Source organism: Phalacrocorax carbo, chromosome 1 (genome assembly GCF_963921805.1).
Source record: "Phalacrocorax carbo chromosome 1, bPhaCar2.1, whole genome shotgun sequence".
In the NCBI taxonomy this organism is placed as follows: domain Eukaryota; kingdom Metazoa; phylum Chordata; class Aves; order Suliformes; family Phalacrocoracidae; genus Phalacrocorax; species Phalacrocorax carbo.
Genome location: NC_087513.1, coordinates 14,128,678 through 14,153,562, shown reverse-complemented (window position 1 = coordinate 14,153,562; position 24,885 = coordinate 14,128,678). Strand labels below are relative to the sequence as shown.

The window sequence follows — 24,885 nt, the reverse complement described above, 5'->3', positions numbered from 1 at the left end:
TAAATAAGATTAATATGGAAAAGTTAAGTTTGCCCAAGGAGAGAACAGATAATAAAATCAAACAAATAAAAAAAGTAAAAAAATCCATCCTGACTTACAAGTGGGCCTAGACCAGGAGTGCTTGATCCTGCATCAGACGGGACAGAGCTTTCGTATTCTACTCTGTGATGCTTGGCTACCATTTCAACAGTCATGGTTCTCCTCCTTGACTTTGGCATAGAAACCTCTGCTCTTTTCACCAGAGTATAACATGAAAAAAGCATTGGAAGAGTTGGCTGAAGGAGGTTGTGTAGTCTTCCTTCTTGGACTTTTTTGAAACCAGACTGGATAAAGCCCTGAGCAGCCTCCTCTGACCTTGGAGTTGTCCCTGCTTTGAGCAGGAGGTTGAACTAGAAACTTTCTGAGGTCCCCTCCAACCCACATTATCCTATGTTTCTAACATAATATGTACGCACTAAAGCAAAATATAAGAACCACATGGTAAGACAGGACAGATGAGTCTCAAATTCTGGTTATGCAAGACCTCTGTTGTGTTTACTTCTGAGTACTCAGTCAATGTACAGTAACCAAAAATTGGAGAGTTGGTTTCAGGTTTAGTTAGCCACACGCGGTTTGACAGGCCGAGACACAGGGTTCTCCTTATGTGCTGAGCAGACTCCAAACCTTTAGCCATATGCCTACACCACCCCTGGAATAAATAGTTATCGTATACGTGTGACCTGAAAGAAATATAAAGAAGCTAGAGAAATTCATTGACATCCATAATCTATGAAGGTTAAATGTATCACAAAGGATTATCAGATTGTGTATGATATTTAAAGACTACAGCATGAAACTAGACACATTAAGACAGAAATAGAGGATCCTTTAGCACTTGCCCTACTGGGCTGCTTACAAGTTGCCTTTGGTTTAAAATGCATACTTAAGCTCATCATCTAGCATCTGCTGCACATGCTCTTCAGGGTCTAAGGAGTTTTAGCCAACTTGGAGCTTCCTGGATAAGCTCCAACCTATACTGCGAAAGCTGTTATAAAATGTCACAGCTTCCAAAACCAAGAAAGAAGCTAGAATAGTGTAAAGACATTCACATCAACTTCTCAACTTCTTACAGCTAAGTGACAGAAAGAGAGTTCAGATAAAACGACAGAGTTAATACCCTCCTCATGCATTTGAGGAAGGCCAGAAAAAAGCCAAAGTGCTTGCAGAGCAACAACAGTTTCTTTCTGGTTTGAGATGTATTTTTACAAAGGATAAGATCTTTTGCTTATGCAGTGATGTTTAATAGCTAATTTTTTCTTAAGTAAAGAAAAGGAACAACCCAAACATAAACTACTACTCAGAGAACCCGAAAACCAAACCAGAGCTGAAAGGACACTTACCATAGAACCTCACTGGCAAGTAGCAATTCTACCCAAGTACAAAAAAATATTTATGTTTTAGGAAATGTATCTCTGGATATGCCTGGATAACAGTATGAACAGAAAATACTAACATCACGCTAATTATGGGGTGACAAACAGCAACTAATGGAAGGGGATTATAATCCACAGGCTGTCCAAGGAACCTGAATTGCATAAGTTTACCACAAACCCAAGTGGAACATCTTAGAAACCTACCAACTAATAAAACCTATTTCAAGAAGCAAGGCTATAAGGCAGTCTGCAGGGTTGTCTGATATTCAGAATATAATAAGAATCTCAAGGACAGGACAAAAGCTAAATTATTTTTTGTCCATCAATCAGGATTCATTATTGAGACCTTTAGGAAGGTTCCCCACATTGAAACTCTTTATAAAGGCTGAGATTCTACAGATCTTAATACAATGAATTCTACCCCCCAGAGCATAACCAGGTCTGGAATAACAACAATAGTCACTCACGAGGTCCTGGAGAAACCGAAATATTAAATTACTAACAGCTACAGTAAACAGACACACCTGGTACCAGAGAAGTGAAGGGTAATAAATGGGATGCTGGGTTTCAGTTTGACTGCTTGCAGTCCTGGGATGGACTCTGTGAATGTACAAGCCAAAGTAATCTTTGCACTTGCCAAACAGGAAAAAAAAAAAATCACAAACCTGTAATAATACAACTGACAATTCTTAGGGAGGAGTCAAAACTACAAAAGTCTCTTGGAGAAGACAGTCCTGGTAAAGTTCAGTGAAAGAGTCAATTAATATACAGGTAACAGCTGATCTCTGTAAGAGAATTAACTTGAATTTTCAGATGTCTTAGACAATAACCGCAGTCCTGTACTGTCTTTTAGCTATAAACTATGCATCATCTTTACCACTACATGAATTTGGAAATCAGCACAAATACCAAGGTTGAAAGGTTTCATCAATGACACTGAATTATTCAGACTAGTTTAAAACTCACTGACAAACTGCAGAAAGATCTTGGAATACTGCATACTCAGATGATAAAATAACAGGAAATTGAATGGATGGTATGTCTTGTGGGACTCTTTGCCAAGAGTCATGGAGTTTGCCAGGAAGCTCTCACCCTGGAACTGCTTACACGTGTAAGTGGACACTCATAAGACAGACCCACTGAGGGGCTGAGCTGTGTCAGGCTCAGAAAATCCCCCGAGCTGAAAACAGCTGACAGCTAAGAGAACACTTAGATGAAATATCATTTATGTTTGTCCTGTTCTTACTGTTCCCTGAGCACCTGTTTACGACTACTGCTAGAGACAGGGCGGTAGGCTAGCTGGACTCATGGTACAAATCAGTATGCCATTCTAACAAAGTAAAGCACACTGAGGGCAGGTAGGGCGAGAAGCCCCTGGTTTTATTTACAGAATGTTTGCCTCTATAGTAGTTGTTAGGAAACAAAAGAGATTGTAAGTTTTCGTAAACATATTTAAGAAACACCCCTTCAGTTTTTTCAACAGTGTTCCAAGAAAATTAAAAAAAAGTAAAATATAGGTATGAGTCTGACTAGAAAATGAAGAGAATGCTGCTACGATAAATCCTCAGCACTACTTCATTTTTGAATGGTATACAGTTCAGGTCCTTCTAAATGAAAACAAGAGCAGAAAAAACCCCAAAACCCAGGCACAGCAGAATTCAAGACACAGGGGAAAAAAGAAAAAAACATAAGAGAAGATAAAGGGTGCAGAAGGTCTTTGCTGTAAGGGTTTGAAAAAGTGGTAACCATGAGACTATAACACTTTGCTCTATAGAAGTCACAGATGACATGTATGAAGCATAAGTAGAATGAGATTATTCACCATTTCTCATACCACAACTGTGGCAGAGCATCAAATGAAATAAAGCAGCAGTCTTGAACAACGACTCAAAGCAAACCAAAGGACCGGATTTTTTGTACACTGAAGTTTTTCCAGCGTGGTGAAACTTACTCTGCACTGTATAGGCAACCGCACAAATCTATAGGAGAAAAACCGTAACAATGACTAAAGACAATTCTCACTGGGTCAGGTACTCCCTACACCTCAGCTCACTGAGGGCAATTAGCCTAGCAAGCTTGCCTTTCTCCTTCCAGAAGCTTAGAGTCACTGCCTGTATTTCAGTACAGCACAGATGTTTATTGGTTTCAGCCACTACCACTGCTCTCCTAAGATGTTTGTAGGTTCCGTACCAGAAATCCTGCACAGATTTTTGCCTTGTGCCAAAAAAGATAATGCAAGACTTGTACTAGACAGGGGAGCCCTTCTTGGCATTTCACCTGTATTGTTACCTTCCAGACTTTTTTGAGCCCTGTGGATGGCCACTCAGTGTAACAACTGCTAATGGAGCTGGTAGGAGGTGGTGGATCCCACAAGCGTACAGGCAACAACCCCTGAGCTGCAGGTGAGCACAGCACATGCCAAGGACTGTTGTCTCCCAGCTGAGATGCAGTTATGTGTTTTCTGGAACGCCAGCTGTCAGAGCAAAAGTAAAAGCATGCATTGCAGCCACCACTTAATAGCGTAAGTTCCAGCGATAACTATTGCTGACGAACAGGTCAGGGAAAAAGTCTTGTATCCAAACACCCAGGAAATCAGGCAACACGGCAAAACCAGGACGTTTTGAGGCTCCTTGACGAGAGGGGGCACGATGCCGTGTCCGAACGCCCGCGGCCAGCGGCAGCAGCGCCAGCAGAGTCCCCGGTGAGGGGGTGATCCCGCCGCCCCCGGGCTCCGTCGGGACAGAGGGCGGGCGGGGCGGGCGGGGGCGGGCAGGGGGGGTGGGCCGGCGGCCGGGCCTGCAGCCGCCCAGGGCGCGAGGGGACCCCGTCCCCGCTGCACCCACCGAACTTCACCGGCGTCCTGACTTCCACGGCGGCCTTGCTGTCCACGCCGTCCGCGACGATCGCCACCTGCCCCAGCGCCTCGTCGTACTCCACCCGCAGGGGGTCCCGCTGCCGGCCGCGGGGCTGGGGGCTGCCGCCGGCGCCACTAAGGGCCACCAGCACGCGGTCGGCGCTCGGGTAGCGCTGCGGGTCCAGCGGGCGGACACTCACCTGGCAGGGCAGCCGCACCCGCAGCCGCCCCCGCGGGCTGACAGCCAGCGCCCACTCCCGGAGCGGCCGCGGGCCGCCGGCCTCGGCAGAGCCGCTGCAGCCGCGGCGGGGGGCGGGCGGCCGCAAACACAACCACCCGCCCGCCGCCCGCGCCGCCAGGGGCCCCCAGCGCGGGGGCAGCGCCCTCATGCCGCCCGGCGGGGCCGCCGGCCCCGGGAGCCGCGGAAGGAGCCCCGCGAGGCGGGGCGGGAGGGGACACGGAACCGCTCCTCGCGGCGGACGGCTGTTACCCCCACCGGGTCACGTGCCGCGGCTGCACGCGGGGCGAGGCGGCGGGGCGGCTGGTAAACAGGCGGCGGCTGCTGGCGCGCGCCCTGGCAGCGACGGGCGGCGGCCCCGCCCAGCCCCGCCGCAGAGTCTCCTGGGAGCCGTAGTTCGCCAGCGCCAGGAAGGAACTACGGCCGGGCAGAGTGTTTCTGTGATCTGCTCCTATTGGGCGGCGGGGCGGTATGCCAGGGCCAATTAGAGGCGATGGTGAGGCCCGAGGGCAGCTGCGGTAGGCCGAAGGAGGGTGAGCCAGCGTCGCCATGGGAACGGGGTACGCCGCGGGGCGGGGCAGGGCGGGGCCGGCGGCGGCCCGGAGGGACTTGCGGCGGCTGGGAGCGGGGCTGGGGGAGGTAGGGTCTAGGCCCCAGCGTGGAGGTGGGAAGGGAGCCCTGCGGCGCCGGGGCCGCCTCCGCCGCGTCGGAGGAGCGCCGGGTGTGCTGGGTCCGGCTTCTCCGCCCGCCGCCCCGGGCGCCGGGGCCTCCCCCCCTCCTGTCCCCGGCGGTACCGTCGCCTGCGTGACCCGGCCAGGTACCCCGCGGCGACACGGCCCCTCCCGCGTCCCCCAGGACGGCCGCGCTGCAGCGGGCGTTGGGCTCCGATGGCGGAGCCGCATGGGCGGGCGTTCACCCCGCTCAGCTCCCTGGTGCTGCGGCCTCTGCAGCCGTAGGACCCAACACCTGCGGGCGGGGGGAGGAGAGGAGCGAGTGGGAGGGGGAGCGGCGGGGCTTTGGGGGCAGCCTGGTCTTCGTTACGCTTAAGCCTGCAGTGGGACTGCACGTGTTGAAAAGTCCTCGGTCAGGGGGTAACGAAGCGGTTTGGCAGGTGTGCTGGAAAAAGTTTTGTCACAAGTGGTATTGCGGAGCTCCAAGGTTGCTCTGTCAGGTGGCTTGGCTGGTGCGTTATTTAGCGTGGCTGTTCTCTAGCCGTTAACATTCAGCCTAGCAGTTCTAAAGCCAGCTGAAGAAATACTTTCCCGAGTTCTGTACAAATCTGTCGTGAGACAGCTGTCCTTACTGGGTTTACAAACAAGTGGGGAATTAAGTTACAAAGACTTTTATGGACTTCACGGCCCCCATTATCATTGTATTATCATTAAAAAAATGAGATGGGGGTTGTGAGCAGGGATATGTGAAGTCAGGGGCTGCATTCTTGTCATAGATGTAGTTTACTGCCAATAATGAGAGTGAAACCTGCCTAGAAAGGTGCATTGTTTTAGCTACATTGCAGCACAAGACACAGTGACATCTGGGGCTGTTCCTTTATTGGTTTTCTCCCTTTTGCACTCCGTATGGATTTTTTCTTCCTTTCCAAAAATAACTGTGCAAGCCACATGATATATTTGGTCATCAAGCTCTTTTCATCTCATTAGCCTCATTTCCATTTTTATTGCTGTCTGGCACTGATTATTTGTGAATCTGAAATGAGGTCTGAGTGTCCAAGAGGAAAGAAGATGGCCCTAGCTTTTTGGTCTAACTTTCACTGTGGGAAGTTTGATAAAGGTTCATATTTATCAATAAAGCCCTTCAAGTTAAATTATTTCTTTGGTTTACATTATTCAATCTCAAAAATCACAGTGAACCACAAAAAGGGGCCAGCCTGCCATATGGTAGTTTAGCATAGAAAAAAAAGAGTTCTAGAAAGACAAAAATGTATCAAGAAATACCTTGGGACATGATGGAAGGTAGGAGTTATTTTTTTTTCAAGTCTTCAGAAATAGTTGATTTTGGGAAAAAAAAACTATAAAATTCTTACTCTTGAGACCAAATACCAAAATTAAATGTTACATAATTTGTCAGGGAACCAGTTACAGACCTCTAAGAAGTGTGCTGCAATGAGCTATATTTCCGCTAGATGACAGCCAATTCAACAAATAACTCTGTTAACCACTGCTCAAAGGGAATGCCATCTGTGGATAGGTGGGGCTTACTGCTGCCACCCCTTTCCCCCTGAAGTCAGTGTTGCTGTTCCTTCTTGTCCTCTCCTACCTCCTCTTAAAGGCTAGTGCTGCTTTCCCACTGCCCGCTTTTCCTCCAGCGTCTTAGTATTTGATGCTCCTCGGGTAGGCAGAGGTTTATCAGGTTGGGCTTTGTACTATGCTATGCATCATCTTTAATATTGTTGAATTTTATGTAATTGAGAACTTTGTTCAACAAACCATTCAAAGATGCTTAAGTCATAGCTATGTATATATTTCATTGTGTTGCTTTCTCATTAGATACAATCTAAGCATGCTTATTTGGTTGAAAATACTGAAGAAACGAGATAAAAAGTAATTGCTAGGAAGAAGTTCTTCTTTCTGCATACATATGATAGCTCATGTTTTTAATGTTTTACTTATGCCATCTATATTTTGGCTGTAATATTGATTCAGTTTCATTGTCATGCCCTCGATTGAATTCCAGCTGATCCCATATCAGCTGGTATGGCACGTAGCAGAGTCCAACAGTAAAATCAGATTTATTTTCGTCTTTAATTTTCTGACTTGTCACTTGCAGGAAAAGAAAACTATATCAAATTTATAAATGAAGATTTAATTACAGCTCCATTTTCAAGATGCCTGTGTGATTCCTTAGTGAATTACAATGCTTATTAGCCATTTTGCCAGATATTTCCTTACAGTGTTGTTGTAAGCCAAAGAACATTCTGTATTTCATGCAAAAGATTACAAAAGCTAGACCTCATAAAGTGATATAAAATAGATTTAGAAGCCAAAGCATTACTAGAGGTGCTTTTAGGCTAAGGTAAGTGAGTGAGAGACGTCAAGGGAAGAGGAGTTAAATAAAAAGGTTATACACGAAAGGCTGTAGGAAGAATAAATTTTTCTAACTTTTGTATTTGGAATTAACCACAGAATAGAATCAGACTGCTTCAGGTACCCGCAGGGTATAAACTTAGTCTGCCTGGGCAGGGTTAAGTTCACCCATTTGCAGTAATTGTAGTAAAGAAATGATGTGACTTCACTGCTCAGAAAAACGGGGCCTCCCTGCGGGAGTGTTCTTGCTGGTGTTACGCTCATGCTGAGGCTCCTGCCTACAGGTGCAAGAACACGTCTTTTCAAGTTAACATCCAGCGTCTGGGCAAGGTTCACTGCGCACAGGGTTAGCTTATCAGTGTTCCTCCATATCATAAGGCTTAAGAACTTTGTGGTCAGGATATTTTTTCCAAGTGTATTAAAATTTCTTATGTGTTTCTATTATGAAATAGCTGTATTACATTATTTTCGTTCCTCTATTTGTATTTTGTAATTTGTATTTTTTCAGTGATATATTTCTAAACTGCTTCCTTGAGCCTTCTTAGTTCTCAAGGCGTGTCTAGATTTCAGTGGGTAGGCAAAGCATGTTTTGTTTGTTTTCCCCTTGGTGTTTTTGTGTGTGTGTAGTGATGGTAACCATTTCTTCTTGGAGGTGGCAGAGAAAGACAGTCTCCAAAGCACACAATGGTTTCGATTTCAGGGATTTTTTTGTTTGTCATGCTACTAGAAATTTTCTGAGGAAATTTAGTTCCTCATGGAAACCACATGAAAAGGGAGTGGCAAATCTGATCATTCAAATTCTCCTATCTTAGCCATATCTAATTAGAACTCCAGCAGATAAAGTCTGTGTGTGGCTCAGGGTGATTCCATCCCAAACAGGAGAGACTTGAAAACAAGGGGAAACAACAGAACTTATAACAGAAGTTGTTAAGCAGTTTAGGTATGCAGTGAGCTCTTGTTTCCCTGAAGTTGGAGTCAGCTAGTTGTCTATGAGGTTGTACAGTCTAATCAAACAAACCATTCTGAATTACATGCATATTATAATGCCCTATTGTACATTATGTAATTTTAATTTTAATGATCATTTATTGTTGGCATAGCTTTGTTGTTTAAAGACACATCCCTTCATGCTGAAGCACAGGCTCTGCCCAGTTAAAGCAGAAGGTCTGCTGCTTACAAGACTGTAAGCTTAAACTTTAGGAAAGAAGCATTAGGAAATAGAATTTTAGGGGATGAAAAGATGATTACTGTGTGATTGAATAAATCCATGGTACTCCTATGTTGTTAATACTAGCTGTAGCTCTCATCTCTTCCCTTCTCCTTGAAGATGGTATAGCAGAACTGGAAAAATTTTGGAGAAGGATAAGGACAGTGGGAAGCAGAGAAGGGCTTTCATGCCAGTGACAGCAAATAGATTGGCTTCCTCAGCCTAGAAGAAGGATTATCAAATGAAGATACAGCATTAGAAAAAACCTAGTGGCATAGGACGGTTGTGATTATTCAGTGGCTGTTCCAGTAAAGGAACTAGGTGGCATCAAGCAGCCAGATTCAAACGCACAAAACCCATTGGTTACCCACGTCATGCAGAGATAAGATGAAAATCTCCATTCCCCTGGATTTTGCAGATACTGAAAATTTTGCATGAGTTCAAGGGGAGAGGGATGGGTTCAGGGAAGCATCACCACACTGTGATTCTTCTGTCCCTCCCCAGGCACCTGGTGTTGGCTGGAAGTATACAGAGCATACATGCAGACCGAAATTACTCAGACTTCCATAGCTGATTTTGCCTGAGAAAGTAGTCATAAAGCTGTTCCTCTTACAGATCAGTGTTGAGGAGGAAGGTATCTCCTCTGCAAGAGAAGGAAATAATACATAGCATACATGGATGCAGTGGAAGGAGATCTATGTCTATGGCCTCAGCTCAACTTAATGTGAATTTACACCTATTTGTTTAAACTTGGCTAAACCTTAGACTTGTGTTGTATAAAACAAGAAAATCTTTTGTGAGTTGGAGCATTTACATGTCAGTTTACATCAGTTTAACTAAGCCAGCTTTAACTGAAACAGTTCAGATTTGTGTGGCAACAAAGAATGAGGGAGAGAATGTATGAGACACTGATAATTTTCATCAGGAAGGAAGGTAACACATGTCAATGTATAATGTACCATCTATAAATCCAGTTGTGAACCTGCATGTAATACTAGTAATTAGCTACTTCCATAAATATTTCCACTGGAGTTAGTCAGACTACTTACACAAATAACTGCTCATTGTTTTAATTTACTTCACAAACTTCCCAGTCTGGCCTGATGTTATCATACTGAAATTATAAATTACTTGGACTCTACATTCATACAAAAATTTTAATAAAATAATTGAAAATACATTGTTTTAACACATACTTTTCAACATAGAATAGTTTTTGCCTCCAGAAATAGCAGTGTATATAGTTAAATATTATTCTAACAATGAATTAATATCTTCAATTCTGTAACAATGGCAAAGAAGAATAATATGCTTAATGATATTTTTCCCCCCTTTGTGCTTAAAATTAAAAAAGCATGTTCAAATTGGGCTTAAAAAACAAGACTGTATGACTGGTATCAAAATCTTACTGACACTTCTCTGAACCTGAATCTTTTTCTAATTATTGGCTCAGTATTGGGGCCAGTTCTCTTTAATAGCTTTATCAATGATCTGGACGGGTGGATCGAGTACACCGTCAGTAAGTTTGCACATTGCACCAAATTGGGCAGGAGTGTTGATCTGCTCAAGTTTAGGAAGGCCCTGCAGAGGGACCTGCACAGGCTGGTTCAATGGGCCAAGGCCAACTGTATGACGTTCAACAAGGCCAAGTGCCGGGTCCTGCACTTGGGTCACAACAACCCCATGCAACGCTACAGGCTTGGGGAGGAGTGTCTGGAGAGCTGCCTGGAGGAAAAGGAACTGGGGGTGTTGATTGACAGCTGGCTGGACATGAGCCAGCAGTGTGCCCAGGTGGCCAAGAAGGCCAATGGCATCCTGGCTTGTATCAGGGATAGTGTGGGCAGCAGGAGCAGGGCAGTGATTGTGCCCCTGTACTCGGCACTGGTGAGGCCGCACCTCGAATCCTGTGTTCAGTTTTGGGCCCCTCACTACAAGAAGGACATTGAGGGGCTGGAGTGTGTCCAGAGAAGGGCAATGAAGCTGGTGAAGGGTCTGGAGAGCAGGTCTTATGGGGAGAGGTTGAGGGAAGTGGGTTTGTTTAGTGTGGAGAAGAGGAGGCTGAGGGGAGACCTTATCACTCTCTACAACTACCTGAAAGGAGGTTGTAGTGAGGTGGGGGTCAGACTCTTCTCCCAGGTAACAAGTAATAGGACAAGAGGAAAAGGCCTTAAGCTGTGCCAGGGGAAGTTTAGGTTGGATATTAGGAAAAACTTATTCACTGAAAGGGTTGTCAAGCACTGGCACAGGCTGCCTAGGGAAGTGGTGGAGTCTCCATCCCTGGAGGTCTTCAAAAGACATGTAGATGTGGTGCTTAGGGACACAGTTTATTGGTGGACTTGGCAGTGTTAGGTTAATGGTTGGACTTGATGATCTTAAAGGCCTTTTCCAACCTAAATGATTCTGTGTTTTTTATTTTATAAATATAAGGGATTAAGATAAAGTTTAAAGGGGTTCATCAGTATATGTTAATGAAGTTGATCACTTGAAGTGTAATTCCTTCAACAGAGATTTTTATAATTAATCTAATTGATGCATCTTCATACTTGGAGCTTCATCTCTTCTTGTTCATAATGAAATTTTACTACTTTTTGCTTCTGTCACCCTGGAAAGAGTGAATGCAGCTAAGTGTCACCTATTTGGATTCTGGACTGTCTTGTTTATGAACATTGCTGTTTGCTAGAGAGATATTGAAGTAAAGGTGCTGGCTTTAGTCTTTGGAATCTGAGTTCAGACTTCTATTATTATTGCTGTCCTTAAGCTCTTTCACAAGACCGTTCTCAGCCTGATTTGGCCCAGGTTCCAAAACAGACTTGTAATTCCCTTTCTCTGCAATTCTGTGTGTTGGATCAAGGCTATGATATTATTTGCAGTTCTACAGCTTGAAAACATTCATATTTGTTGAACTAGTCTGTAAATTTAGAAATCATGCCAACTTTCATTTCTATTTGAACTAGACTATTTATCAAATACTGCAAAAATACAAATTTTCCACTTTGCTTTTTGAACTTTATATATCCAATTTTGTATAAGCTGAATTTTAAACTTAATTTTGTAGGAGGTAGTTGAAGAATGCTAAACTTATTTTAAAATCCCATAATAGTACGTATCTTTTGTTACATTCTGTCCCTTTCCCTCTTACAAAGGAGTGGAGGATAGTGCTTATCACACTAGATAAGGCTGTCTAATTGTTTTCCTCTGTCTCAGCTGTCTATAGTTGTGTCTTAACATAAGATTATAAATTTTTCAGATTCAGAAGGTTGTTTTTGATCCCTCCCTGCCTAGCAAATTGGATTCTTGGTGAGGACTCTTTTTTTACTACCATACTGAAAGGAAGTGTATTTTTTGACTGCCTTCCACTGTATGTTTCACATACAAGTATCGACAAAAATGTCTACACCTATGAAGCTCTCAGGTTTTGGCATTGTTCTGCTTGGAGTTTCTGCCACTGTGCTTTTTCCTCTCTAAATTCTTCCAATATGTTCAGAGGAACAAATAAAGCAGCAGCAGCAGCCACAGCCATAAACATGAAATGCATTTGATTAAATATTCAGCAGTTCTTTATAGATGAAAAATTGCTCTCTATTTATAAATGTGTATACATATTTATGTACAGTATTTCAGAGTTTATTGCTTGGCCTCTATGATGTTTACAGTTGTTTCACAATGTTTTGACTCCTCCAGGAGAGAGCATGAAATTGCTTTTTTTTTCCATCAGCAAATATAGCCGCTGAAATCTCTCTAAAAGTCAAAATGTTCCTGAAGGAATTCCAGACAGCACTGAAGAAAGTCATAACCTTGCCAGTTTACATTTCACCACCTTTATAGACAAGTTACTTTTCAAAAGGTGGATACACACAACACAACATTTCTATATCCATTTTCCCACCACAATTATAAAAAGAAATTATATTTTTCTTAACTGTCAGCTTTCTGGCCTTGGAATGCAAAATTGGTCTGGTTGTTTCATTGGAGAAATCTGGTATATACTATCGAAGTATTCTCAAAATTTCTCAGTTTTATTGCAGTTTTAATTTTGATTGTCCTTGATTTATAATAAAAAGTGCTCTTTTAAAAGAGAAAGGTCTCCCATATGTTACATGAAAGGCTGAATGATGTCAAGACTGACTGATTTGAGGTGGATTTTGCATCTTTGGCAGCTGATATGGGGTTTATAATGATTTTTGTCCTATAGCAGAATACAATGTTCTCTGCATAATAGTTATACTGCATAATAATTAATCTGCTGGTGTCAGGTGAATGCCTGCAGAAGTTGGCAATATTTCTCTCCTATTTGAGCTAAAACAGTGTGATACTGATCTGTCTATTCATTTCATCTACAGCCAACTTCAGTGACCTTGTGAAGGAATTCTTGAATTCCTTCACGTGTGCTCCATCTCCACTTTCTGCTGTGCTTTGCTCTGCAAATGCTCTATGGCTCTCCTATCTCACTATGTCTTGGCAAGATTTCTGTGGGCCTCAGAAGTCCTTCTTCCCTGCTCCTCCCTTTGTAAGATGCTTATTGCATCTCTTTAATCATCCCATCTCTCTCATATCTTCCTCCTGAAATGTTTGTCTTGTTTCATGCTGCCTTCATGCAAAAGGTCAATATTTTGAAACTCTTTGAATATACAACATTCCTAAGATGCTGTTATGCCAGAAGATGTTTTTGGCAGCTATTAATTTGCATTTGATGTAATGACAAGTACAAACCTGATGGACATTGCTGGGGACCATTGATGGACCCCATTGCTTATCACGGTACCAGGAGCATTGTATCCCCTTGTATTCCACCTCCTGTTTCCCTCTTCCATCTCGGCATTTTCACAGACGTCAGACAGTTCTGATGATTGATGCCTGGGAACATAATTCTCAAGTGCTGGACTGAGATAGCAGAGACAAAGTTACATGAAGTTGTAGTAACTTGATGACATTAGGTCTCATCTTGCTCAGAAGCAATTAATAAATGTCCTTGATCTAGCTGTTGCTAATGCAAGATTCTTAGAGGTTTCTATTCCTAAATGAGAGATATGAAAGTGGGATTTTCTCAGATATAATTGGAGGAAAGTTACCTTTTCCCACAACCCTACTTTTTCCAGCTTTCTTTTATTTCTCTCTTTGTGTATTTATCAAAAAACTGTGTTTCCTGGTTTGAAAAAGAGCTTTCTTCAGGGTAAAGCTTATACCAAGTTATGACTGTAAAAATTGGATTTTAGCCTCTTTTAAAGCTCCTTCTTTTGGAGAAGTTAAAAAAAGGGATTCCTCTACTGTACTAGGGATCAAAATACAGTGTGAATCCTGTCAGTTTTATTATTACTCTTGAATTGGTTCACTTAGATATTTTTCAGGGTCATATTATTTTAGCAGAGGTCATGGATGCTAAAAATGTAACCTGGTACATAACTGAAATGTTATTACTACATAGGAGCTCTGTCATGAGGAGATCTCAGAATAATTATTTTTTCCCATATTTTTCTACCTCATGTTCTCAGATTTTATGTGATGTTTTCTCATTTTGTATGGTTTCGGGTTTTATTTGTTTGGTCTGGGTTTTTTTAAGTATGGCCATGCAATGACTTACAGACATGAATAACTTTAATGATGTTACTCACACAAGTTAAACCAGTTCTTGTGCTCAGGATCTCTATGTTCTGTGAAGGGCTTCTTTTTCTATGTAATTACAAGCAAGGTCAAGGGGCACTGTGAAGGGTGGGTTTGTGTTGCATGGAGAGAAGGGTAACACATTCTTGGATTAGTACTGTGGAAAAGACAGAGAAAAGTTCATTGCAGGTATACCCATCCACTTGGGGATTTCCTTTATAAGGACCTGTCTGGAGGCAATGGCTGGCATCCCCAGTATAACAGATTTTCAAAACTCATCTGGTCCAAGCCCCAATCAAGTCAGCTTAGTTTTGAAGTTAGCCCTGCTTTGAGCAGGAGATTGAACTAGATGACCCCAGAGGCCTTTTCAAGCTTAAACCTGTTATTCAATTACTGTTCTTCAAGAAATATTGTTTTACATGTTGTCTAACATTTACATGGTGGCAACATAGCCAGCTATTAGAGGATTTTAAAAATACTCAAACAATGACAGAGTGAGAGTGCAACCTCTTATAAGTCTTTCATGAAGTTGTAACTGTAGACCCACCTAGTTTGCTCACATTGTGACTTTTATTGTTTGAACGTGGGTCTTACATGTCAATATGTTCTTTACACTACACATTTATCTTGCACAGTCAAATATATCCCTGGATCTAAATAACTGTATCTTGGTATTTTTGTTACTTCCTAGAACTTCAAACAATGAGTCAGTCTGGTGAAGAAAGTTCCAGTGCCAGTGACACAGAATTGGAAATTGAGGAGGAGCAACCTATCTGTGCTCTAGCTCCAACAGTTCAGAGCCAAGATGAGGGATCCACCGATGTAACAGCAAGTCCTGCATTTCAGTGTTTAGATGAGGTACCATGTACCCCAGCTTTCTCTGTCTATAACAGTGCATATTGTGTCCAAATCAATTAGTCTGAAATGTATATTTTGTTGTTAGCCTATGGTAACAACCATCAAATACTATCTGTAGCTTCCTTATTTCTTCTCTGATTTTTTTTTTCTAACTGGTAAGAATATTTTGTGAAGCAGAAACATATATGGGGCATATTCTTACTGGGGATGGTGTGCTTAATAGATAACCACATTATTTTTTTAAGTGATCACGGCCTTAAGGGGAATGAGAATAAAGAGGTCTTGTTTTTGTAGTATTCCAGCTGTAGAGGTAATTGCATCATGACTTTTAGAAAGGCTCAATAGCTGCAGGAAAAATCCGAGGTAAGTGTCTCCTGAGGCACTAATAACTGATGATGATAGAAGAAACTGTTTGGAACTCAGTTTCTTTTGCAGAATTTTCTGTCTAAAGGAAACTTTTAGAATACTAGGAATATTTTAGACTTTAAGATATCAAACACATATCAAATAGAATTCTTAAAAATGTAATGCCAGAAGAGATGGTACAACATCATCTAATCTAAAATTTACATCTAAGTAGATTCTCTGCAGGTATTTGTCTAATTTGTTCTTTAAAACTTTAATTGATGGAGATAGCTATTTGGGTATCCTTTTCCAGCATTTCATCATTGCTGAAGCTTAAAAATTTTTTTTTTCCTAAATCCCAGTTTAAATTTTATTTGGAGTGAATAATGCCACTTTCTTCTAGGCTTTTCCACATTGACAATGTACCTCTCTCTCATATCCTAAGCAGGCTTTGTTAATATTTCTCATTTTTCTTAAAGTTCTTAAATTAAGTTTCTTTACCGTGGGCTCTTTCCAGTTTTGATCTGTCAGATAGGTTTGCTAGTGCAGCTCTCTCTGCCTTGGACTTAAGGTCAGTAGAAAGGAAGGGTCGAGAATTTGTAGTGGAGAGGCAAATAGGACTGCTCCTTTCCTATCCCACTATTAGATCATACTGAATATTAGCATGAAGTGTCACAGTCAGTCTCTCTCTAACTTCTTGTGCTTTCAAGTGAAGAATACAGGAGGCAGAGAGATTCTCACTTTCAGTCCAGTGCCAGTATAAGGTGAGCCCACAGCTTCCATTATTGTTGTAGCACAAAAACCTTTTCTTCTCAATCCAAGGCAGCTGCAGAAGCCCAGGACAGCTCAACTCTCAAAGAGTTGACCTCTCACCTTAGAGAAATGCTCCTGTCTAATGAAAGTATAAAAGCTGCACTTTGGGGAGTTCTCTATTTTCCAGCTAGATTTTCGGTTGTGGTAGAATTTTTGATATGTCAACAAGAAGTATACGCCTAGTACAAGATGTCTTTACCCCTCACTCTTCCCCAAATAAAATAAAACTGAAAGATATAACATTCAAAAATATATTCTACATTTCTGCTTTGTTTTCCTTATTTTTAATCATGGTAAAAACTTATTTTTCTAGACTTATTCTAGAAAATGATCAGATAATGTGAGTGTTTTGGGTTTTTTTCCCCCTTCCACAAGATCTTTCCAAAGAGGTTTTTCTGCATGTCAAATTTAAGGCCAACTTGTTTAACTCTGATAACATTGTAAATCATTGATGGGATATGTAGAGTAACCTCTAGAAGTTGTTCCCAACTCAGGAAAAAAATATGCGGTGGAAAACCGAAGTAAGCGATTTGCATAAGATTTCATAAATTAGGTCTTTCAGTCATTTTGTCAGTTTTTGAAAGGGAACTATGACTCATTTATTCTTACCATAATTTTTAACAGTTTGTACTTGTACTTTATGGGTCAATTTGATTTTCAGCACTTATTCATATTTCTCCTCTTCCACTGACGTGTTTGTTTTCCTTTGTTGAATGTTATGCATAATTCAGAGATAAATATATGACCGGTCACCGTAGAGGTCATTGCATTGACACTGGCTTCAGCTTTCTGGAATAGCTTTCAGAATTTTTCCACAGAATTGTATTATATTACCTCTGGTTTACTGGCTAGTCATTTATGCCTGCATAGCAGCAAATACTTATCAGAAGAGACACCTTTTGCTATTATAAGGTTTATTTGAGAACAGATATATCCCTTCTAGCAGTAAACCTTCCAGTCAAGCCAGTCTTGCTTTTCTCATGTAAACAGCAGACAGTCATATAATAGCAAGAAGTCAAACATGCACACTCTCTCCTTCATTTTTAATAACTCATAGTAACATTGTTGAGCCTTGTGGGTCAGATAAAAATATCAAAAACTGGACAGAGGTTTGAACAAAAGCCACTCAGTCCATCATGACTTGCTTCTTTTCACCAAGTGGTTTTATTTATTACCAAGTTGACATCAGCCTAACTCAGTACTTCCACTGCTGTTGGTTAGAGGACTGTCATACGTTCACAAAATGAACTTTCCTTTTCTTTTGTCCTTTGTTATGTCTTTGAAATAAAGGCCTTTGCTCTAACACTTCTAAATGAATTTCTTGACTTGTGAATCTTTCCTCATATCCTGTTCTCTTCTAGTGTATGCCGTTAGAAATAAATCAATCTATCTGCATCATGTTAATAACTTCCATGGAAAACTACATAGTCTAGTACCTGTGTGATGAGATAAATATTACTTGGATAAATGCTACATTAAGATGCAATAAATTAGTCTGTTTTCTTTTTTAATTTAGTGCATTATAGACCATCTATGTGATTTGATTCTTAAAAGGCAGCAAAAAAATTAATTTAATGTGATGGATGTTATCTAAATTTCAAGAGCTATCAATTTTATAGAATGAATATTTTACTAGTAGCTAGCTTCAGCAAAATGGTATGAATTTATACTCACCTTTTGCATACAACTTTATGATTTTTTTTTGCAACAGATGGCAATATAATACATTTTACCTCTCCCTTTATCCTTATATCATACTTGTTACAGCACTACTATTACTACTACAGCAGCACAGGACATACTGAAATTGCCATTTGAATAGAAAAACAACAGAACATGACATGATAATGAATTAAATGCTCAAAGTGACAAGATTAGGCAGAATGAAAAAAAAGAAAAGACCAATTAACAAATTAGCTCCTGCCCACTCTCATCATTTTTGTACCCGTAATTTTTCCCTTTCCCTGCACTGTATAGTAGCATTCTTCCCCTCTGGACACTCAAGTTTTTCTTTCCTTTCCTCCTCTGATCTAGGCTTTCCCATTTTAATAGGAACATAAATAAATAAAATATCAGTTGTCATACTGATGCTGTTGTTTATTTTTTTATCTATTATAGTCTTCAAATCCTTTTCTGTTGCTTAATTTTTGTTTTGTTACCCAAATCACAATTAATCCCAGACACAAAAAATACCCCTACTCTATACATCTTTCCAATTTGACAGTGAACCATTAACAGCTACGCTCCAGGAACAGTTTTCCATCCACTTTATCTTAGCAAATTTTTGAAGATTTAATAAGTTGATGAATTGCTCACAGAATCTATTGGTTCATCGTTTTGATTCAAGAGACTATCCAAAAACTAGTATTGTTCAGGTTCTTTCAGTTAGAAGGAGAAACCAGACGTGGAGCCTAGTATCTTTTTATTCTGTTTGGTTAATTCTGTTTGTTTATAAATTAGGTACAAGCTCTTCTTTTTTCTGGGAAAAAAAAGGAAAAATCAAATGGTGAGAGGGTGGCTTCTCCCAGTTTGAGGTCTTTTTAGTTAGTATTATATTAGGAGTTCTTGTTAGGCTTTACTCAAGAGTGATGTCTCTGAGCTTTTCTATGCTGTGCTTTTTCGTTCTTTTCCTTTTGTTAGTATGTTCTTGGGTTAGAAGGATCCTTGTTAGTCGATTCAAATGTGTACATCTATTTTTAAAACAATACCAGAAAAGGGATTCAGCAACTTTTTTCTTGCATGTCTTTGTAGTGGATGCTATGAAGGAGCTATTAATTCCATCAGATAGTGCACTTGTGAATGAAAAGTGCTTTACTGTTTATGAGATTCAGTGAGCGGGTACCTTGTTTGGAAGGTACCATAATAACCCCTTTCTGCTAATGAACATTGTTGTTTATGTGTTAAATCTAAACCTGCAGAAGCATAAACTCCTTTGGGAGATTTCTCTGATTGGTCTAATGCAGACAGTTGCTCTCTGTACCCTATAAGATAAAATGGACTGTGCCCCCTATCTGATACCAGCACCAAATCTTTCATTTGCACTGCCTTTTTTTTTTTTTTTTTGAATGGAAATTGTCACTATCATGCTACATTTCTTTTTGCTGGTGTCCAAGCATCCTGTTGCTACCATCCATCAGGAAGCAGAAAGAACCTTTCATGAATATTTTTCTTGACATTTTTGAAACTTGGAGTCTTCCTGAGTTTAGTGAACTTCTTACCCTTGACTGCCAAAAGTGTTTGAACCGCTAATAAATATGTTAACCGAAATCCTGGTTCTACTGGAAATACAGAGCAAAATTTCCATGTTTACCAAAAAACGAACAGTATAGTGGCAGACACTTCTCAAGCAAATTTCACTTCTGCTGGTCTGACGCTGATTCATGTGGTTATGTTAGCTGTAAAAGCTTTAAAGTCATGGAGTGATGCATGTGTCCTGTGTCTGAGTGTGGTTTAAGGAAAGGTACTTCTCATTTTTCTCTTTTCTCATCTGCACTGCAGGAAAGAAGAGAAAATCACATAAAGGTTGGCTACAGCTTTCAAATATGAATACTAAGGATCAGTATTTCATATATTTCTTCAGCGGCATTCGGGCATCTAACAATGCCACTTTAGAAAATATAGCCTTTTCCAATTTCTTTTGCTAACAAGCAGTTTTTATTTCTCTCCTAAATAAGGCTAAATGGTAGGTGTAAACCACTTTACTTTTTTTTTTAAAAAAAGTTGATACATCTTTAAATGAAAACATCCCTAGAAAAGCTAGCTTGGTAGACTGAGATAGAAATTTAATTTTTTTAGATGAACACCAATTTAATTTCTGTTCACCTACATATACTGTAGTGTGCTTTCTACTCTTATAAAGTATGATCATCAGTATATTTTTGCATGGTAACCATAGCAGTGGACAATTTGTTTCAGTACTCTCCAAACATGTATGTCCTCTATCAAAGATGAAAAATCTTAACAGAGCTGTTGAATGCAAATAACATTTTCAAACTTAAGCTGAAACCAACACGATCCACATTACACACTTAAAAGGCTCCTGCACAACAAAAAAGCTGAATAAATCTGTTGGCACAAGACAGCAAAGACAGATGTTGCCTCCACCTCCACCTCCACCCATAGGAATCTGACTGCTAGTTAAATAAACCTTTTTTAACTTTGTTGATGCGGTCATTTGGGAAGTCAGCTAGGGATGATAATGTGTCTCTAAGCCAGAGTCTGGTTTTTTTTGCAAAAGCTTTCAGCAAGCAAGCAAGCAGGAGTTTGCATAGTGAATATTAAACCGATGGGTCATTGCAATATGTAAGTTGATTGTTCTAATTGGTGGTACCTCCTATAAAAAGCTGTAGAGGAGTGGGGTGATTTTACATATGCTTTAAACAGCAGGAGTGGGAACGGAGCCAGTGTAATATGCTCTTTCTATTGAGAGATTCTTTTTGCCACTTGCAGGTGACATTGTGAGGAAACAAGGCCAGGAAGCTGTTGCATGTGTGCATATTACCACAAGTCAGGTGGTATTTCTGTTTATTTCTGAAAAGCATGTTTGAAAGCATTTATAAGATGTTATTTCTTCTATGCTGTTACAAAGTGAAGTGCATATTTCATGCCACACAGAGGAAACTCAGGTGCCTAAAGCTGCAAGAATAGGAGAAGGAATAATCTTTAACTGCAGCATCTTCTTGCGTTTTGTCCTTTTCTCAACAATTTCTGAGACTTAAAAAGACGAGCATATTGCTGTCTTATGTTCTAGAGCTATCTCCCTCTTCCCCTTTTCTCACCCAAAATATGTATTTGAGATCTGATAGTCCAAAACAGGGTGATCTTGAACTAAAATTGTGAGTTTACCTGGCCTTGGCTTATGATGTTACCATCAGCCACAACCATGGGGTGAGGAAGCCAGAGCGTTATTAACCAAACATATATTTGATAAAAATGTCCAGTAGTGGAGGATCATCTGTTACACAGATTAGGTTACTTTAAATGTTAAAAGGTGATTTCTGGTTTCCTATTCAAAAATCCTGTGTCCAAATACTCCTTAATGAACAGAGCCTTAAAGGTTTGCATGAGAGAGAATCCTTGTCATTGGGTTTAGCATATAGAGGTTGAGCTGCAGAGGTAAGCAGAGGGCCTTTTATATTATGTCCCAAGAGAGAATTTCTGTTTCTCAGAGTGGATCCTACTTCTCCATAAACATCATTGACTCCATGTAATTGCTTAAAAATAAGTGTGTAAAACATACTTACTATTTTCTACTGTATCATTCTAAATGTTGGTGTAGTATTTCACTAGAGGTGTGATATTAATTAGACTTACAGTGTGTCTTGATTATATGAACATAATCAGGTAACTGGGCATATTTTTTCCAGTTATTTTCCAAATGGGTTATTTTTTTACTGAGATCAGAAAAATTAATGAACGGGGACATCAGCAGTGAAAGGAAGGCTGGGGATACAGTGGGGCCACTGCTGAACAAGGAAGGGGCCCTGGCTACGCAGGATGCGGAGAAGGCAGAGTCACTGAATGCCTTCTTTGCCTCGGTCTTTACTGCTAAGGCTGGCCCTCAGGCATCCCAGCCCCCAGAGAAAAGAGGAAAAATCTGGAGAAAGGAAGACTTACCATCAGTTGAGAAGGATTGGGTAGAGATCACATATGCAAACTGGATCCTTGCAAATCCACGGGCCCCGGTGGGATGGACCTGCGAGTGCTGAGAGAGCTGGTGGATGTTCTTGCTAAGCCACTCTCCATCATCTTTGAAAGGTCATGGAGGACCCGAGAGGTGCCCGAGGACTGAAGGAAAGCAAATGTCACTACAGTCTTCAAAAAGGGCAAGAAGGAGGACCTGGGGAACTATAGGCCAGTCAGCCTCACCTCCATCCCCAGAAAGGTGATGGAGTAGATCATCCTGGAGGTCATCTCCAGGCATGTAGAGGAAAAGAAGGTTATCAGAAACAGTCAACATAGATTCACCAAGGAAAGATCATGCTTCACCAACCTGATAGCCTTCTACGATGGCATGACTGGATGGGTAGATGAAGGGAGAGCAATGGATGTTGTCTGTCTTGACTTCAGTAAGGCATTCGACACTGTCTCCCATAACATCCTCACAGACAAGCTAAGGAAGTGTGGGTTGGATGAGTGGACAGTGAGGTGGATAGAGGACTGGCTCAACAACAGAACTCAGAGGGTTGTGATCAATGGAGCAGAGCAGAGTCTGGCTGGAGGCCTGTCACTAGTGGTGTTCCCCAGGGGCCTGTGCTGGGTCCAGTCCTGTTCAACATGTCCATCAATGACCTGGATGATGGGATAGAGTGTAACCTCAGCAAGTTTGCTGATGATACCAAGCTGGGAGGAGTGGCTGATACACCAGAAGGCTGTGCTGTGATGCAACAAGACCCAGACAGGCTGGAGAGCTGGGCTGAGGGGAACCTGGTGAAATTCAGCAAGAGCAAGTGCAAGGCCCTGCACCGGGGGAGGAACAACCCGATGCACCAGTACAGGCTGGGGGCTGATCTGCTGGAAAGTGGCTCTGTTGAGAAGGACCTGGGAGTGCTGGTGGGCAGCAAGGTGACCCTGAGCCAGCACTGTGCCCTTGTGGCCAGGAAGGACAACAGTATCCTGGGATGCATTAAAAGGAGTGTGGCCAGCAGGGCAAGGGAGATTATCCTCCCCCTCTACTCTGCCCTAGTGAGGCCATATCTGGAGTACTGTGTCCAGTTTTGGGTCCCCCAGATTAAGAAGGATGTGGAACTGCTTGAGCAAGTCCAGTGGAGAGCTACCAAGATGATCAGGGGACTGGAGCATCTCCCTTATGAGGAAAGGCTGAGAGACCTGGGTTTGATCAGACTGGACAAGGGAAGACTGAGGGGGGATTTCATAAATACCTACAAATATCTAAGGGGTGGGTGTCAGCATGATGGGACTGGACTCTTTTCAATAGTGCCCAATGACAGGACAAGGGCCAACGGGCACAAGCTGGAACACAGGAAGTTCCACCTCAATATGAGAAAAAAATTCTTCTCTCTGAAGGTGACAGAGCAGTGGAACAGGCTGCAGAGTCTCCTTCCCTGGAGACATTCAAACCCCACCTGGACGCGTTCCTGTGCCCCCTCTCTGGGTGTGCCTGCTCAAGCAGGGGGGTTGGACAAGATGATCTCCAGCGGTCGCTTCCAACCCCTACCATTCTGTGATTCTGAGACTTAAAAAGTCATATCCTGTTCTCATGACTTGTGCGACGGTTGGATTTGACACATCATCTTAAAACATTGTTTTCTGGTTTTGGTTACCATTGAGGGTGACAGCCAAATTCACTTCTGGCAGAAGTATTTTAACTCCATAAAAGCTTCATAAAAGCTGTAAATGAAATAGATCAGTTTACTAGGTGGAATGTTTGCATTTAGCAGGGCTGTGGATGGTATTGCTCAGCCATTTTTCTTTGAAACTTATGTCAATGTCTTCAGGCCCATATACACCATATTATTTTTCTCTTATCTCTTGAAAAAAGAGCATAGAATGCATTTATAAACATACATTTCAAATCTCTTTCTTGGTAGGCCAGTATTTAGTTCTTATCTTTTTTCTCTGTGAAAATTTGAAGTCACATCCTTCCTGTTTTGATTTTCTTATGACATGTAAGTCACAGAAACTAAGGAAATTTGGCATGGTCTTTTTGTTTGATTTTGGTTTAAGTTATAAACACAGTGTTCTAAGTATGGAGTAAGAACCATCTTAATTTCCTTTGAAAATAATCACATAAACGCCAGTTTATTTTCCACCAAATTGTCAAACTACCTGTTGTTCACCAGTCACACTCTGAGTTTGACTGCAGTGTTTCCCAAAAAACACCATTAAGGAAACAGATATTTGCATTTAAAAGGGAAGAAAAAAAATCAAGAATTATTGCTTTCAGACCTTCTTTTCATGTCTTCTCTTTTTTTTCTGATTTTTTTTTTTTGTCTAAGCAATGCATAGATGCCAAGACATTACAGTCTGTTTGGCTGATCACGTTGGACAGATGGGTTTGTGCCTTTACTTTTTGGAAACAACCCATAGGAATTTTGCTAGCAAACCTGCTGTTAGTAATCTTCTTCACTAAAATTCACAATTTATATATTATCAAGATCAAACCACAAGTGTTTTCATATGATAATCAGTGTTACGGAGATGTTTTCTGTAAATTGAAAGGCATGTTTTGAATTATTAAGCCTTAAGCAGAGACCAAATGCTTTAGTTTGTATAAAAAATTTTATGCTTTAATTTGGGGTGTTATTTCTTTTCACATGCTTTGATGAAACTTGAATGTGATCTGAAAGGTTATGTGTAATACAAAAAACAGAGGAGTTTGTTTCTCCTCTTTCATGTTAAAGTTGCAGGCTGTGTAAACTCTTCCAAAATATGAATAGTTTCAAAAAGATGTCTGAGATTTCAACCTTGGTATTATCTGGCAGCTGAAGTGTCATAAAATGGATTTCTTAATAGCTATCATTACTAGCAGTTACTCTCCGGGCTCGTCTTTTGTTGGC

The 24,885-nt window shown here is 41.3% G+C and overlaps 2 protein-coding genes across 3 annotated transcripts in view; one reads left to right on the top strand and one right to left on the bottom strand.

Moving 5' to 3' along the window:
* Positions 1–4,874, bottom strand: part of FAM185A (family with sequence similarity 185 member A) — a 48,277-nt gene extending 43,403 nt beyond the window's left edge. The window contains exon 1 of one of the 2 annotated variants that reach the window (XM_064444264.1): positions 4,256–4,874. In XM_064444264.1, coding sequence (XP_064300334.1) covers positions 4,256–4,655 — 400 coding nt within the window. In that variant the 5' untranslated portion in view covers positions 4,656–4,874. The remainder of the gene's footprint in view (positions 1–4,255) is intronic. The other variant, XM_064444256.1, reaches the window with a different exon arrangement.
* The window catches only part of CCDC146 (coiled-coil domain containing 146), an 81,315-nt gene continuing 61,304 nt past the window's right edge, over positions 4,875–24,885 (top strand). Inside the window, exons 1-2 of the mRNA XM_064444276.1 lie at positions 4,875–5,321; positions 15,042–15,208. Coding sequence (XP_064300346.1) covers positions 5,054–5,321; positions 15,042–15,208 — 435 coding nt within the window. The 5' untranslated portion in view covers positions 4,875–5,053. The remainder of the gene's footprint in view (positions 5,322–15,041; positions 15,209–24,885) is intronic.